The 11828-nt window shown below is 34.3% G+C and overlaps 2 protein-coding genes across 6 annotated transcripts; one reads left to right on the plus strand and one right to left on the minus strand.

Moving 5' to 3' along the window:
- The first annotated feature begins 3398 nt into the window (after window positions 1–3398).
- Window positions 3399–8001, plus strand: LOC116120795 (phosphatidylserine decarboxylase proenzyme 1, mitochondrial-like). Of its 4 annotated transcripts, none has more exons than XM_031406765.1 (13): window positions 3399–3745; window positions 3849–3937; window positions 4064–4117; window positions 4207–4272; window positions 4475–4535; window positions 4709–4818; window positions 4912–5165; window positions 5370–5476; window positions 5944–6011; window positions 6526–6603; window positions 6811–6852; window positions 6938–7060; window positions 7520–8001. In XM_031406765.1, the coding sequence occupies exons 1-13, from the start codon at window positions 3586–3588 to the stop codon at window positions 7685–7687; spliced, it is 1380 nt and encodes a 459-aa protein (XP_031262625.1). In that variant the 5' UTR covers window positions 3399–3585; the 3' UTR covers window positions 7688–8001. The 4 variants fall into 4 exon arrangements, with proteins under 4 accessions (XP_031262625.1, XP_031262627.1, XP_031262626.1 ...); XM_031406767.1 differs by having other exon boundaries at window positions 6954–7060; window positions 7520–7656; XM_031406766.1 differs by lacking the exon at window positions 6811–6852.
- Window positions 8002–10098: 2097 nt separating this feature from the next.
- Window positions 10099–11218, minus strand: LOC116120806. 2 transcript variants are annotated; one of them, XM_031406781.1, is made up of 3 exons: window positions 11014–11218; window positions 10766–10918; window positions 10099–10424 (listed from the first exon to the last, which is right to left on the minus strand). In XM_031406781.1, exons 1-2 carry the CDS (start codon window positions 11017–11019, stop codon window positions 10766–10768), a joined length of 159 nt encoding a protein of 52 aa, XP_031262641.1. In that variant the 5' UTR covers window positions 11020–11218; the 3' UTR covers window positions 10099–10424. The 2 variants fall into 2 exon arrangements, with proteins under 2 accessions (XP_031262641.1, XP_031262640.1); XM_031406780.1 differs by having other exon boundaries at window positions 10770–10918; window positions 11014–11215.
- Window positions 11219–11828: the final 610 nt, after the last annotated feature.

An 11828-nucleotide genomic window follows, 5' to 3' on the forward strand; every position in this document is an offset into this window, starting at 1 on the left:
GTGTTTGTGTCAATGCTTTGGAATTTTAAATGGGATGGAACTTTAATATGTCATTAATAGCAGGGGTATTTTAAATACTTTTTTAAGAAGCAGATGGTTAATATCAAAAATGCTAGGGACACCGGATTTTTGTACCAAAATTTATACCGCCTATGTGTTCCTTGATTTATACCAGTAAACCAGACACGTTTCACTTTTATTTTTATTTTTTTTAGTGAACGCCGTTCATCAAATATGGACGGCTGTTCACTTTACATGGACCCCGCCCTATTATATGGACGGGGGTCCATTTACTACGGACGGACGTCCCTATTTAAAGGATACTCGTCCATGAATAAAAATTCTTATAAAAATTAGAGACGGTCGTTCATAGGTTATGGACGGCTATCCCTAATATTGGACGGCGTTCATATTTTATGGACGCCCGTCCATTAACAATTGTTTTTAAAACATAAAAAATTTAGAGACGACCGTTCATCAGTTATAGAAGGTCGTCCCTTTATTTTAGACGAGCGCCCGTAAATAAGGGACACCCGTCCTTAATCTAAATATGAAAATAAAAATAAAAACTTTGGGATGTTCGTTCACAAATTATGGACGGACGTTCCTTATATTTGGATGTGTGTCCATAAGGAATGGACGTCCATCCCTTATCGTGGTTTATACATTTGCCAGGGCTACCCAGTTGCTCCTATTTCTTATTAATTTTTGTTGGTCGTTGTTATTAGTGAAATTTAATTTGTAAGTCAATGCCAAACAGTACATTCTGCTTAATTTGACCTCTGAAAATAAGTTTTGAATTTTCATTTATTTTGAAACACTTTTATTCTGCCAGAGAACTCTGTATCTAGACACTGGCCGTCCAAAGTGTTTCTTTTTTTCTTTAAAAGGCAAAATAATGGACGAGCGATCGTCCAAAGTAAGGGACAACCGTCCATAATTTGTGGATAGGCATTCTCAGTTTTTTTTTTTGTTTTAAAACTAAAATAATAAGACGGTGTCCATTCCTTACGGACGTCCTTCCAAACGAAAGGGACGGCCGTCCACAATTTATGGACGCATCCCCAAATTTTTTTTTTTTTAATTTTCATATTTGGATTAAGGCAGGCGTCCCTTATTTACGGGCACCCTCCAAAATGAAGGGATAGCCGTCCATCCTATGAACGACCGTCTCTAATTTTATAAAAAAAATTTATTCTATTTTACTTAAATGGGGACAACCGTCCGTAGTAAATGGACCCCTGTCCATATAAATGGCGGGGGTCCATGTAAGTGAACGATCTTCCATATTTGATGGACGGCCGTTCACTAGAAAAATTTAATAACGAGTCTAGATTGTAGGTGTGATCAGCGGACACGTAGGCTGGTATACTTTTTCGGTGTAAAAATGCTGTGTGTCTATAGCTTTATTGTTTTAATATTAATCAATCTTTAAGGGTGTAAATAAAATAAACTCATTATAAATATCCCAAATTTTTTTTTATAAAAATACAATAATAGGAAAATCTTCCCCATACTCATATTTTTTTTTAGTGTAAGAAGAAAATTGTCTCTAATTTGTAATTTTTTAAGTGTATGTGAAAAATGGATGAATACCCAAATCTTAATTAGTTCACTAAATTTACTTAAAATTTGGTTTTCAACAACAAATCATAATCTTAGCTACTAATCAATATCCATTCTAATCTAACAAAAAATTCATTCAACAACAATCGTATTGAACCTACTGATCAACATCAAATCTTAAACCTAACCTAGGAATTTAAGTTTTCAACATAATGAAATGAAAGGTTTACTTGTTTAGGGGCTAATTGTCAATGATTGATATAACTTGATTAATATAGAGAGGATTTCACTGAATTATTTTTGCATTAGAAAGCCTTAAATGTCGTCATTTGAAAATATTCCCTCAAATTTTTCACAGTAAAAATTAGCTAAACTTTACAGTAGAGCGGGTTATTTACAGTTTATCCTTAAGATTTGACGTAAATTTATATACCTTCACTACCATGGGATACAAACAATTTATCCAGTCAAGTGAAATTTTTCAATAAAAAGTCTAGGACTCCTATTGTCTTATACACATGTTATTGGAAATGAATAAAATATTAAAAAAAAAAAAGTATATTTTACACCTAAAAAATAAATCAAATTTTCGTAAGAGTAGTAGTTGTTATCTAAATATACTATAATATGAACCAGTTTTAGCACATTACTTTTTTTATATTTTTTTTTTCTTCAGTTCTAACAACATGTAAATGAGACAACAGTGGCAATATAGTCTTTTTATTGAAAAGTCTCATTTGATTGGGCTAAACTATTTGTATCTAATAGTACTGGAGGTAAGTGATATATTCCAAACCTTAAGGATAAAGGGGAAATAACCCTAATAAAGGATATGCTAAGGAAGTAAATGATAATTTCTAACTATATATAAAGAGTTTTATTAATATTAGAATAAATATCAAGGAAGTTAAAAAATTACCCACTGTCTGTTTGACTTTTTGAAACTCCATTCTATTATCTTATTTAAAGTAAATAGTAAAAAACATATTTGTTTTAATATTAACGGAATTCAATTCAAAATCCAATCATATTCTATTCAACTTAAAATATTTAACAATTACTTTCATAATAAAATTTTATAAATTAACAAAAATACATCCACCCACCCAAGCCACTGTAGACCGCCAGCAACCACCATCGATCGTTGACGTCAGAATGACGCACAATCGATCGGATTTGGCCGATTGTGCATTGATCCCAACCAGATCTACGACCAGATCTATCTGGTCGTTGACGACGGCTAGATTTTGGCAATTAACGAAGGCCATAAATCTGGCCTTCAAAGACGATTAGATTTTGGCCATAAATCTGGTCGTTTTTCACCAAATACATGGTAAATTTGGCCGAAAAATGCTAGATCGATGCACGACTAGTCAGATCCAACCGATCGTGTACCATTTCAATGACTGTTAGCCACTGTCTGACAGTAGTGGCTGACTGCAAGCAATTGGTTAGGTGGATAAAAATATTTTTGTTAATTTATAAACTTTTATTATGGAGAATGTTTAGCTAAATTAACATATATATAGGAGGTTAAAATTAGTCTAAATATTTTTTAAAAATATTTTCAAAAAATGTACCAAAAACACATTCTCATTATCCTATGTTACTTGATATAATCTTATCTCATCATTTTCAGACACTTTCCTTTTATTTTTTTTATTTATTTATTTTTTTTTTTTTAAGCGTGGTTGAACAATAAACGACATGTCGTCCAAATGTAGGAATTATCTACTTCTTCCGCCTCTTCCGGTTCTGGTGTGGGAATGAGAGACAAAAACGGTGGTGCGTTGCCGCTCTCCCTTTGAACTTCAGCTAGTGATCTAGGTTTTAAAGCGGAAACGCGCGTCTGATTGCAGACACACAAAAGTGACAAAACGACAGCCTGTCTCTCCATTTTAAACAGTCCTTCGCAATTCATCGCACACACAATCTATCTATCACTCAAAAATTAGAGAAGCACTATAAGCAAAAACCCTAGCTAAAGAGCGTCTTTGCAACTAAAGCCACCAAACGAAAATGAAATTTCGGTTTCACAATAAAGTCCCTATTTTCCCTCACCATTTATGGCATTACGAGCAGCATCACTGCCGTCAATTTTCTCCTTCATTTGTGAAGAAGCTCTTTACAACGTCTCAAGCCCGTGCGTCTTCAAGTGGTGGCACAAACAATGGTCAAGGTCATTATTATACTTCTTTCATGTTAGCTGTTTGTTTGTTTGATGACTATGCTGGTCCTTTGTATGCTTGTGGTTGAATTTGACAAGAAACATTGTTGTGCAGGCAATATTTTCCTGGTACCTGGTGCCACGGTTGCTACTTTACTTATGCTTGGTGCTCTTCACGCTCGCAGGCTCTATGATGACAAGAAGGTATATATTAGTTTTGCATTTTCATAAATTGATGATGCTAGCAGTAAGTTGCATACTAATGCAAAGCATTTAGGAGTTTCATTGGTTGTTTCTTTTGTTTTATGTATTCAATTTCCTTGGTGATAGGTTGAAGAGGCACGAGAGAAAGGGGCTGACATTGAATTCAAACCTGACGTAAAAGTAATTTTTCTATCAACATCTACTATGTGTTTTAAGCTTCACATCCTGTGATTTCATTTCTAACTTTTACACAACATTGCCAACTTCAGGCTACATTTCTGAGAATGCTACCTCTTCGTTCAATTTCTAGGTTTTGGGGTTTCCTGACAAGTGTGGTAAGCTGTCTTCACAATGTATAAGCGAAAAAGCTTATAACTCTCTTAGCTATTTATTTACAAGTTATCTTTGGGTCTCTTGATTTCCTAAGCCATATCAGAATTTAAATATTTTATGATTCCAGTATGCCTCATTCATCTTGGATGCACCTGATGATCAAGTATGATTGTTTTATGAGTTTATTTGCTAACATGTTTTCAGGAATTTCCTGTCTGGATGCGTCCATATGTTTATAAAGCATGGGCTCGGGCATTCCATTCAAGTATGATTGTTTACTTCTTATTCTTTTTTCTATTTCTTTTTGTTGATTAATTGATATAGCTATCTCACAAGTGTTCATAGAGGTTTATTCTGTTGTTGAAAGTGGTAGGATACATGTTTGATCATTGTTTCTGTAAATGATATATAGATAAAGGTTTCTTGTTTGCGTTACAGACCTGGAAGAAGCAGCTCTGCCTCTGGATGAATATGCTTCTTTAAGAGAATTCTTTGTTCGTACCCTGAAACAAGGTTCCAGGCCTATTGACCAGGATCCTAATTGTCTGGTAACTAGTAACTAGCACCTTGGTCATCCAATACATATGTGCAGTTTGCTTATTGTTCTACACATTTTTTTATTATGTTTCATGCATTGCTAGGTTAGTCCTGTAGATGGTACTATTCTAAGATTTGGAGAGTTGAAAGGGGTTGGTGCTATGATTGAGCAAGTTAAAGGGTTTTCATATTCCGTTTCTTCTCTTCTTGGTGCTAGCACCTTTCTTCCCACGATAGCTGAAGGTGAAATGCATGAAGAGACTGGTGAACAAGAAAGCATTCTTACAGACAACACTAAGAAGTCATGGTGGAGAATTTCATTAGCTTCTCCCAAAGTCCAGGACAACATGTTAGCACGGTAATTTCAAATCATATTTCAATTTTGTTTTGATAACAATTATTAACTTCATGTGGATAAAGATTCTTGTTTTGGATGATTGAGCAATGAAAAATAATTGTCCAATTCCTTTGTAGCATGGTACTATAAGCAGTACATGATTGATTGCTACATGAGCTGAACATACATGCAGATTTCATTTGTTTTTAAAATCTTTAAATGCAGTCCAATGAAAGGCCTTTATTACTGTGTGATATACTTAAAGCCTGGAGACTACCATCGAATACACTCACCAGTTGATTGGAATGTTCTAGTTCGTCGGCATTTTTCAGGTAACTCTATTCCTTCATGTTTGTTACACCAAGTAGTCTTTGTTGATGGTTCTAATATATAGAAATTGGTACGAGATGGTGGGGTTATTATGGCAGCATATCTGTCTTCAGGAAGTCATTATCGATAATTATTTCTCATATTGAAGGAGGAAAGCCACAAAAAGAGAAAATTGTGTCTTGCAGAAGTATGTGTTTGGTTTGTGACCTTCTGAGTTATCAAAAGAACTTTACTTTTTTGATCTGGGATGCGAGAGTGTAATTATGTTCTCTAATGATATCTGTGCTTTATCTTTTGTGGCTGTTTTATCTGTCCTGTGTTACCTTCTTTTCCCTTAAAATAAGGAAATCTGTACACCCTTTGTTTGCAGATGTTTATAATTTTGTTGTCAAACTTTTTGTTCCCACCGGATATTCCTACAGTCAATTTTTTCCCTTCTAATATTTTATTTTAATTCATTATTTTGCAGGTCGCCTCTTTCCTTTGAACGAACGTGCAACAAGAACAATTAGAAATCTTTATGTGGAGAATGAAAGGGTAATTTTCTTTCTTCAACATATTCATTTTATTATATTTTCTTAAACCAGACATGAAGGTTTGGATCAACCGAGCAGCTTTCAATTCTACTTTATTGGTTTTTGTTTATCTTATTGTTATAGGATTTGTGCTTGTTTTAGCTGTTAAATTTTGAAAATTTCTGCTATGTTATCGTTGAAAGGGGAGATTAGGAAGAACTGAAATCATGTACAAAGTACAGATGAATAGAATTGATAAGATGGGAACAGTTGCATCTCATCTTCACTCTATATATCTTTCAGTCTTGGTTCTAGTTTTCTGCTCTCAGCTGCAGTGGATTGTTTTGTAGTTTAGTATCATTAAATTCCCAGATGCTGATTATCTTTTTATCTCTTGGATATTTTGATATGTTTCTAATTTTCTGTTTTCTTTTTTCTCAAATTGCAAATGAGTTCAGATTGCAAGTTGTGAAATCCCATCTTTCTTGCTAGATATGAATTTTCACCAATTAGATTCGTGATTTTCATGTGTCTAGGTTGTGCTTGAAGGTCTGTGGCAAGAAGGGTATATGGCAATTGCTGCAATTGGAGCAACTAATATTGGATCAATTGAGGTTAGGACCCCTTACCCTGAACCAATGAGCTACTTCTCACAGAAAAGGAATTTGAAAAAACAAAAGCATGCTTGGATCAGCTCACACACACACACACACACACACACACACACACACACGAATACTCTCATTTGAACTCTTTGCTCATACATGTGATATGAACAATTAACAATACTGAACCACTGCGGAATTATTCATCTCCAAAAGTCAGAACTTCTAGGCCCAAGGTCACTGTATGCCACCAAGACAGTACGTGCAAGAGAACAGTAGTGCAATTAGTGATTCTCCTATTTGAGCTTCTATCATTGACTTTTGGTTTAAATAACTATGGCAGCTTTTCATTGAACCAGAATTCAAGACAAACCGGCCAAGAAAGAAGTTATTACACTCAGAGCCTCCAGAACAACGGGTGTATGAACCTGAAGGTGTTGGAATGATGCTTAAGAAAGGAGATGAGGTTAGACATGCACATTGAATGTATCTTTTCAGAATTGTGTGCTTGATGATTTATTTTATTTCTGGAAGTGAAATCTGGTTTTTGGAACAATCTTGGACTGTCAGAGAAGTTTTTCAAAGCACCATTTTAATTTTATAATGGATTTCAACAAATGAGCACACATTAATTGATAGTCTATTTTGATTTTTTTTTTCTTTACTGGATTAAAATATAAATAAACTAATATTTAAAATTTTGTTCTAACTGTGAATCCTTTTTAGTTAATTTTAACTGTGAATTCCAAGATATAAATAAAGTACATCAATCTTTAGCAGAGTTTGATGTATTCTCTTATCATTTATTTTTCATATTGGGAAGAATTAGATACGGTGTATGTCTTCCCAATTAAAAGTTGTTTTTATTAAAATGGAGAAACTGATGTTCATAATTTTTTTGTCCTCCCTGCTTCAACCTATCCAGGTGGCTGCCTTCAACATGGGATCAACGGTCGTGCTTGTCTTCCAAGCCACGACTTTGAAATCACTTGAAAGTAATGATACTTTGTCAGAGTTCAGTTTTAGTATTAAACGTGGAGATAAGATTCGTGTTGGAGAAGCACTGGGGAGGTGGCAAGATTCTTGCAACTGATCATAGTGGTATACAATTGAATATGTGTGCTCTAAATATGATGCTGCTCTGATGGGCATGAGTTTTCTATTAGTAGTAAGGGCGGGAATGATGCTTGTGCCATAGAGCTCTTGGTTGGCTTGATGTTGAACAAAGGAAAAGCTTAACTTGGTAGTCTACCAAATTCTGTTTGGCTTGACTAGGCCTTTAATTGGGTCATAAACTGAGATTATGCCTGGGTTATTGGTTCTAGATATTTTTCAAGAATCTGATTGAGCAGAAATATTCGAATGATGTAATTGATAATAGATGATTTTCATTTTCTTTGATGGCTATTGGCTTCCTTTATAGCCACCCTCACATGATGAGGGTACTTTTGAGTCCTTTTTTATCTTTGCTTTTGTTACTGACGCTGCAAAACAGAGATATCTCTCCACTCCTGTCATTCGAAATCTGGTGATGCTTTTCTACCTAGAATCTGGTATTAGAGAAGGAAATGGCTTGTTGCATGAAATGCAACTTAGAAAGACTGCCAATTTTGAGGACGAGTAACTTGATACAACTGAAAAGTTGTATCACACAACGAATTTAGCTTAACTTTTCATCCATCAGACTACTGGACACTAGTTGCATGCAGGATAATTCGCACCTTAACTTTTGCAATAAACAATTCAATTGATTCCAGCTGTCTTATTGTCTTTGTACCAAAGTTTCGTGATCTTAAAATATTTTCTCCATTAATAGCAATGAGATGGTTCTAGAAGAATTCAAGGGTTCACATCTTCACAGCTTGTAGAAAAAACACTAAAAATTTTCAACCATGGATAAATATAAGATATAAATAAAGTGGAAAAATATATATATTAAAATAATAATAATAATAATAATAATAATAAAAAAATAGCAAATTACTTTTATTACAATTGAATGTGGGTGCATACAAGTCATACCACCCAATTTGATACAAGTTTATTACATATAGCCATGGATTTGTGATGGCTTCAAGTTCAATCGAAATAGAAACGGTTTACGTTTTCTCCTATTGTCCAATTCATTCATATTTTATATCTCTTCATAGCAGAATAATCAATCAAACTTTCTGCAGAAATTCATCAGTCATGCTAAATAACATCAATTCTCATTAATAGACAAATATTCTAATAAAGACATCTTTGAAGGCCTAAAAGTTGGCCAAGGAACAAACATTGACATTTTTAAATATGAACGAATAGCCATCACTGTAAAATAAAAGAGAGATAAGTGATTAGTGAGCAAATACTAACAGGCAAGGGGATCTAGGCATTAGTGAGTCATGTGAGTGAAAAAAGAATCCAAGTGTGTACAATAGTAAACTAGTAATTAAAGTATAACTGTTTGTGTGTATAACATGTATATTAGCGTTGTTAATGTACAAACATTGATACTAGTAGACAAGTAAAGTGTATTAATAAAAAAGTATTTTGTTCAACAAATATAGATCCAATGAAATAAGAAGATAAAATAAAATATAAAACTCCAACCCTCAAATACCCAACTCCAGTGCCTATAAATGATTTGCTACTAAAACTAATGTCATCATGGAAAATATTCAATGCATACGATGCCCAAATTCATTATAAAAATCAACCAGGATTTCCCTTGAATTTGTGAGTTATGTGTAATATGCACTATCTAGGACCCAGCAAACCCTTAAAGTATTCATCTCTACACCCTTCTATCCCTCGCATTGCCACCTTAAAGTATTATGTTCTCCACAACCATTTCAGATTAAGATTCAAACAGCAGGGCAACTTCTTATATTAACGAGAATGATGTTAGGATGTCCTACCATACAACAGCAGAATAACAATACAACATAATGAATATTTTTCTTGCCAGAGAACAAAATATGACTTTATTTTGACGGCAGGAGAATAACTCTGTTTATTTAAACATGTCCCTTATGAATCCATCTTTCATAGGCATTCAAATCAATATCAAGAACATGAATTGGGAATACAATATCCCATTAAATAACTTTAATCCCAGTAATCTTTAGAAAATTCCAGCATCTAATTCAGGTAACAAACACTACACTGCTTGGCTTGATCAGTTCCATGAAGAAAAATCCAACCAATACACAATTCCATAATATAACTAATCCCATCACACTTTTGCACACAGAATGACAAACCACAGACAGACTTGGAAGGAAAAATAAAATAAAGAGCCTCTAATAGCCTATAAGCGGAGGATTTTGTAAGGTAATTTTTACTTTTGACGATAATCACTCAGAAGTTCTCAGCAACAATTGAGGAAAACATTGAAAATTCAAACTCATGTATAAATAGCAAGAAAACCAACTCATGCATTGAAAGAGGTGGGACAAGAATAAAGAGAAGAAGCAAAATCATGAACTCTTTAAGAATGACCAAGAGTTATGGGACAACCCATTATATTGGGACAAAATTACAATAAAAAGAAAATGACAAGCCACAACATATATTCCAGAAAAGAAAGGCAAGTAAACAATAGACATCAATGAAGCAACATGAAAAAAGCCAATGAGAAGAATTGAATCAGACCAGAAGCGTTTCATTTCATTAACCAGTTTGAATCCCAACTAAACAATATAACAGAATGGTGTTTCAATACATGTACATTCATATTTGCAGATCCATCAAGGTCTCCTTTCTCACCATCTTCAGACTTCAAATTCATTGATCATTCTGTAAAAATCTGTCTTCGCAATTTCGCTACTCTACATCAAAACTTTGCCCTGTGACGCCAACCGAAAACCCCATGTTAGTTGGTTTCTATTTACAAAAGAATCATACAAAACATTCCAAATTACCAAAAGAAAAACAATCGAAATCTTTTAAATAATAACTTGGTCCCATCTCAGACAAATTCAGATTCAGACTTCTAGTTCATGGGCATTTCAGAAACTAACACACTTTCACATTACAACACAAAGTCTCAACTAACTTAAATAACTAAAATCCGTGACTTGGTCCTAATCAATCAGCTCATGTGATATTACTTAAGAGAAATTTAGCGATTTAACCGAGATCGAAAATGGGCAAACAAAGAACAAAATATAATACAAAAAAGGCACACCTACGTCTGCTTAGAGTATGAGGAAGTGGAGGGGACCCGCTTGTTACGGAACATCATATAACCGACGGGTAACACAACTCCGATCATCATGATCGCCGCTCCTATTAGATACCTCAACGGACTCGGAGGCTCCACCTCAGATATTCTCCGAAACTGCACCGCACAAGATTATAGCACGATTAGAACTTAAAATTACAGTGAGAGATCTGGATCCGTGAATTCATATGAATTAAAAGAGGAAAACTTACGGGCATTTTTCTTAATTATGTTAGCTGGGGAAGGTAGCGAGAGTAATATTCACTGTTATTCTACTCAACGAAGTAGAGGGTTTGCTCTGTGATTGACGAAGAGGGCTTCCTGGGTTTAGTTTGCCACCAACGGGATCTCGGCCGCTCTCTCTCTTGTTAAATTGATGCGGTAAGTTTAGGGAGGAAATTTAACTCGCGAGAACTCTCAAAGTTTACATTTAAAAAAATAACCTTCAAAATATTTTATAATTTTTTTAAGTTAGAAAAACTGACGTCATACACTTTGGATTCATTAAACATGTAAAACAGGTTAAACTAAAAAGATTTAAACATATGTGGTTAATATTATAATTAACAGAATTTTGTTTACATTTTGAAAAATTAAAAACGACATTTTCTCTTCAAAATCACTTAATTGAGTAATATACCCAAAAAACGACCGACGAAACACCTTCGATTTCTCTATGATTTCTGGCGATAAAAGATCCAATTTTTGACCAATATTCAATCATAAAAATTCATTACACAAAATCATGGCTGATATTCACAAGGAGAAGGAAAACCTAACCCCACTCCAAATCCTAGACTTCGGCGATGATGACTTTTCAAAGGTTGTCGAAGAAGACACTCCGGTGGATCATCCGATGAGTCAAGGTGGTCCAAAGGCAGAGGAGACAATAGCAACACAAGAACAGAAAGAAGAATCAGAAAATGGTTCTGAAGAGGAGGACGCTGACGAGAATTCAGGCAGGGAGGAGGACGCAGATGAAGGAAGGGTACGTTTTTTACTGGTGGTTTTGAATTTGATGGAAAAT

This window comes from Pistacia vera, unplaced genomic scaffold (assembly GCF_008641045.1).
Source record: "Pistacia vera cultivar Batoury unplaced genomic scaffold, PisVer_v2 Contig947, whole genome shotgun sequence".
NCBI lineage: Eukaryota > Viridiplantae > Streptophyta > Magnoliopsida > Sapindales > Anacardiaceae > Pistacia > Pistacia vera.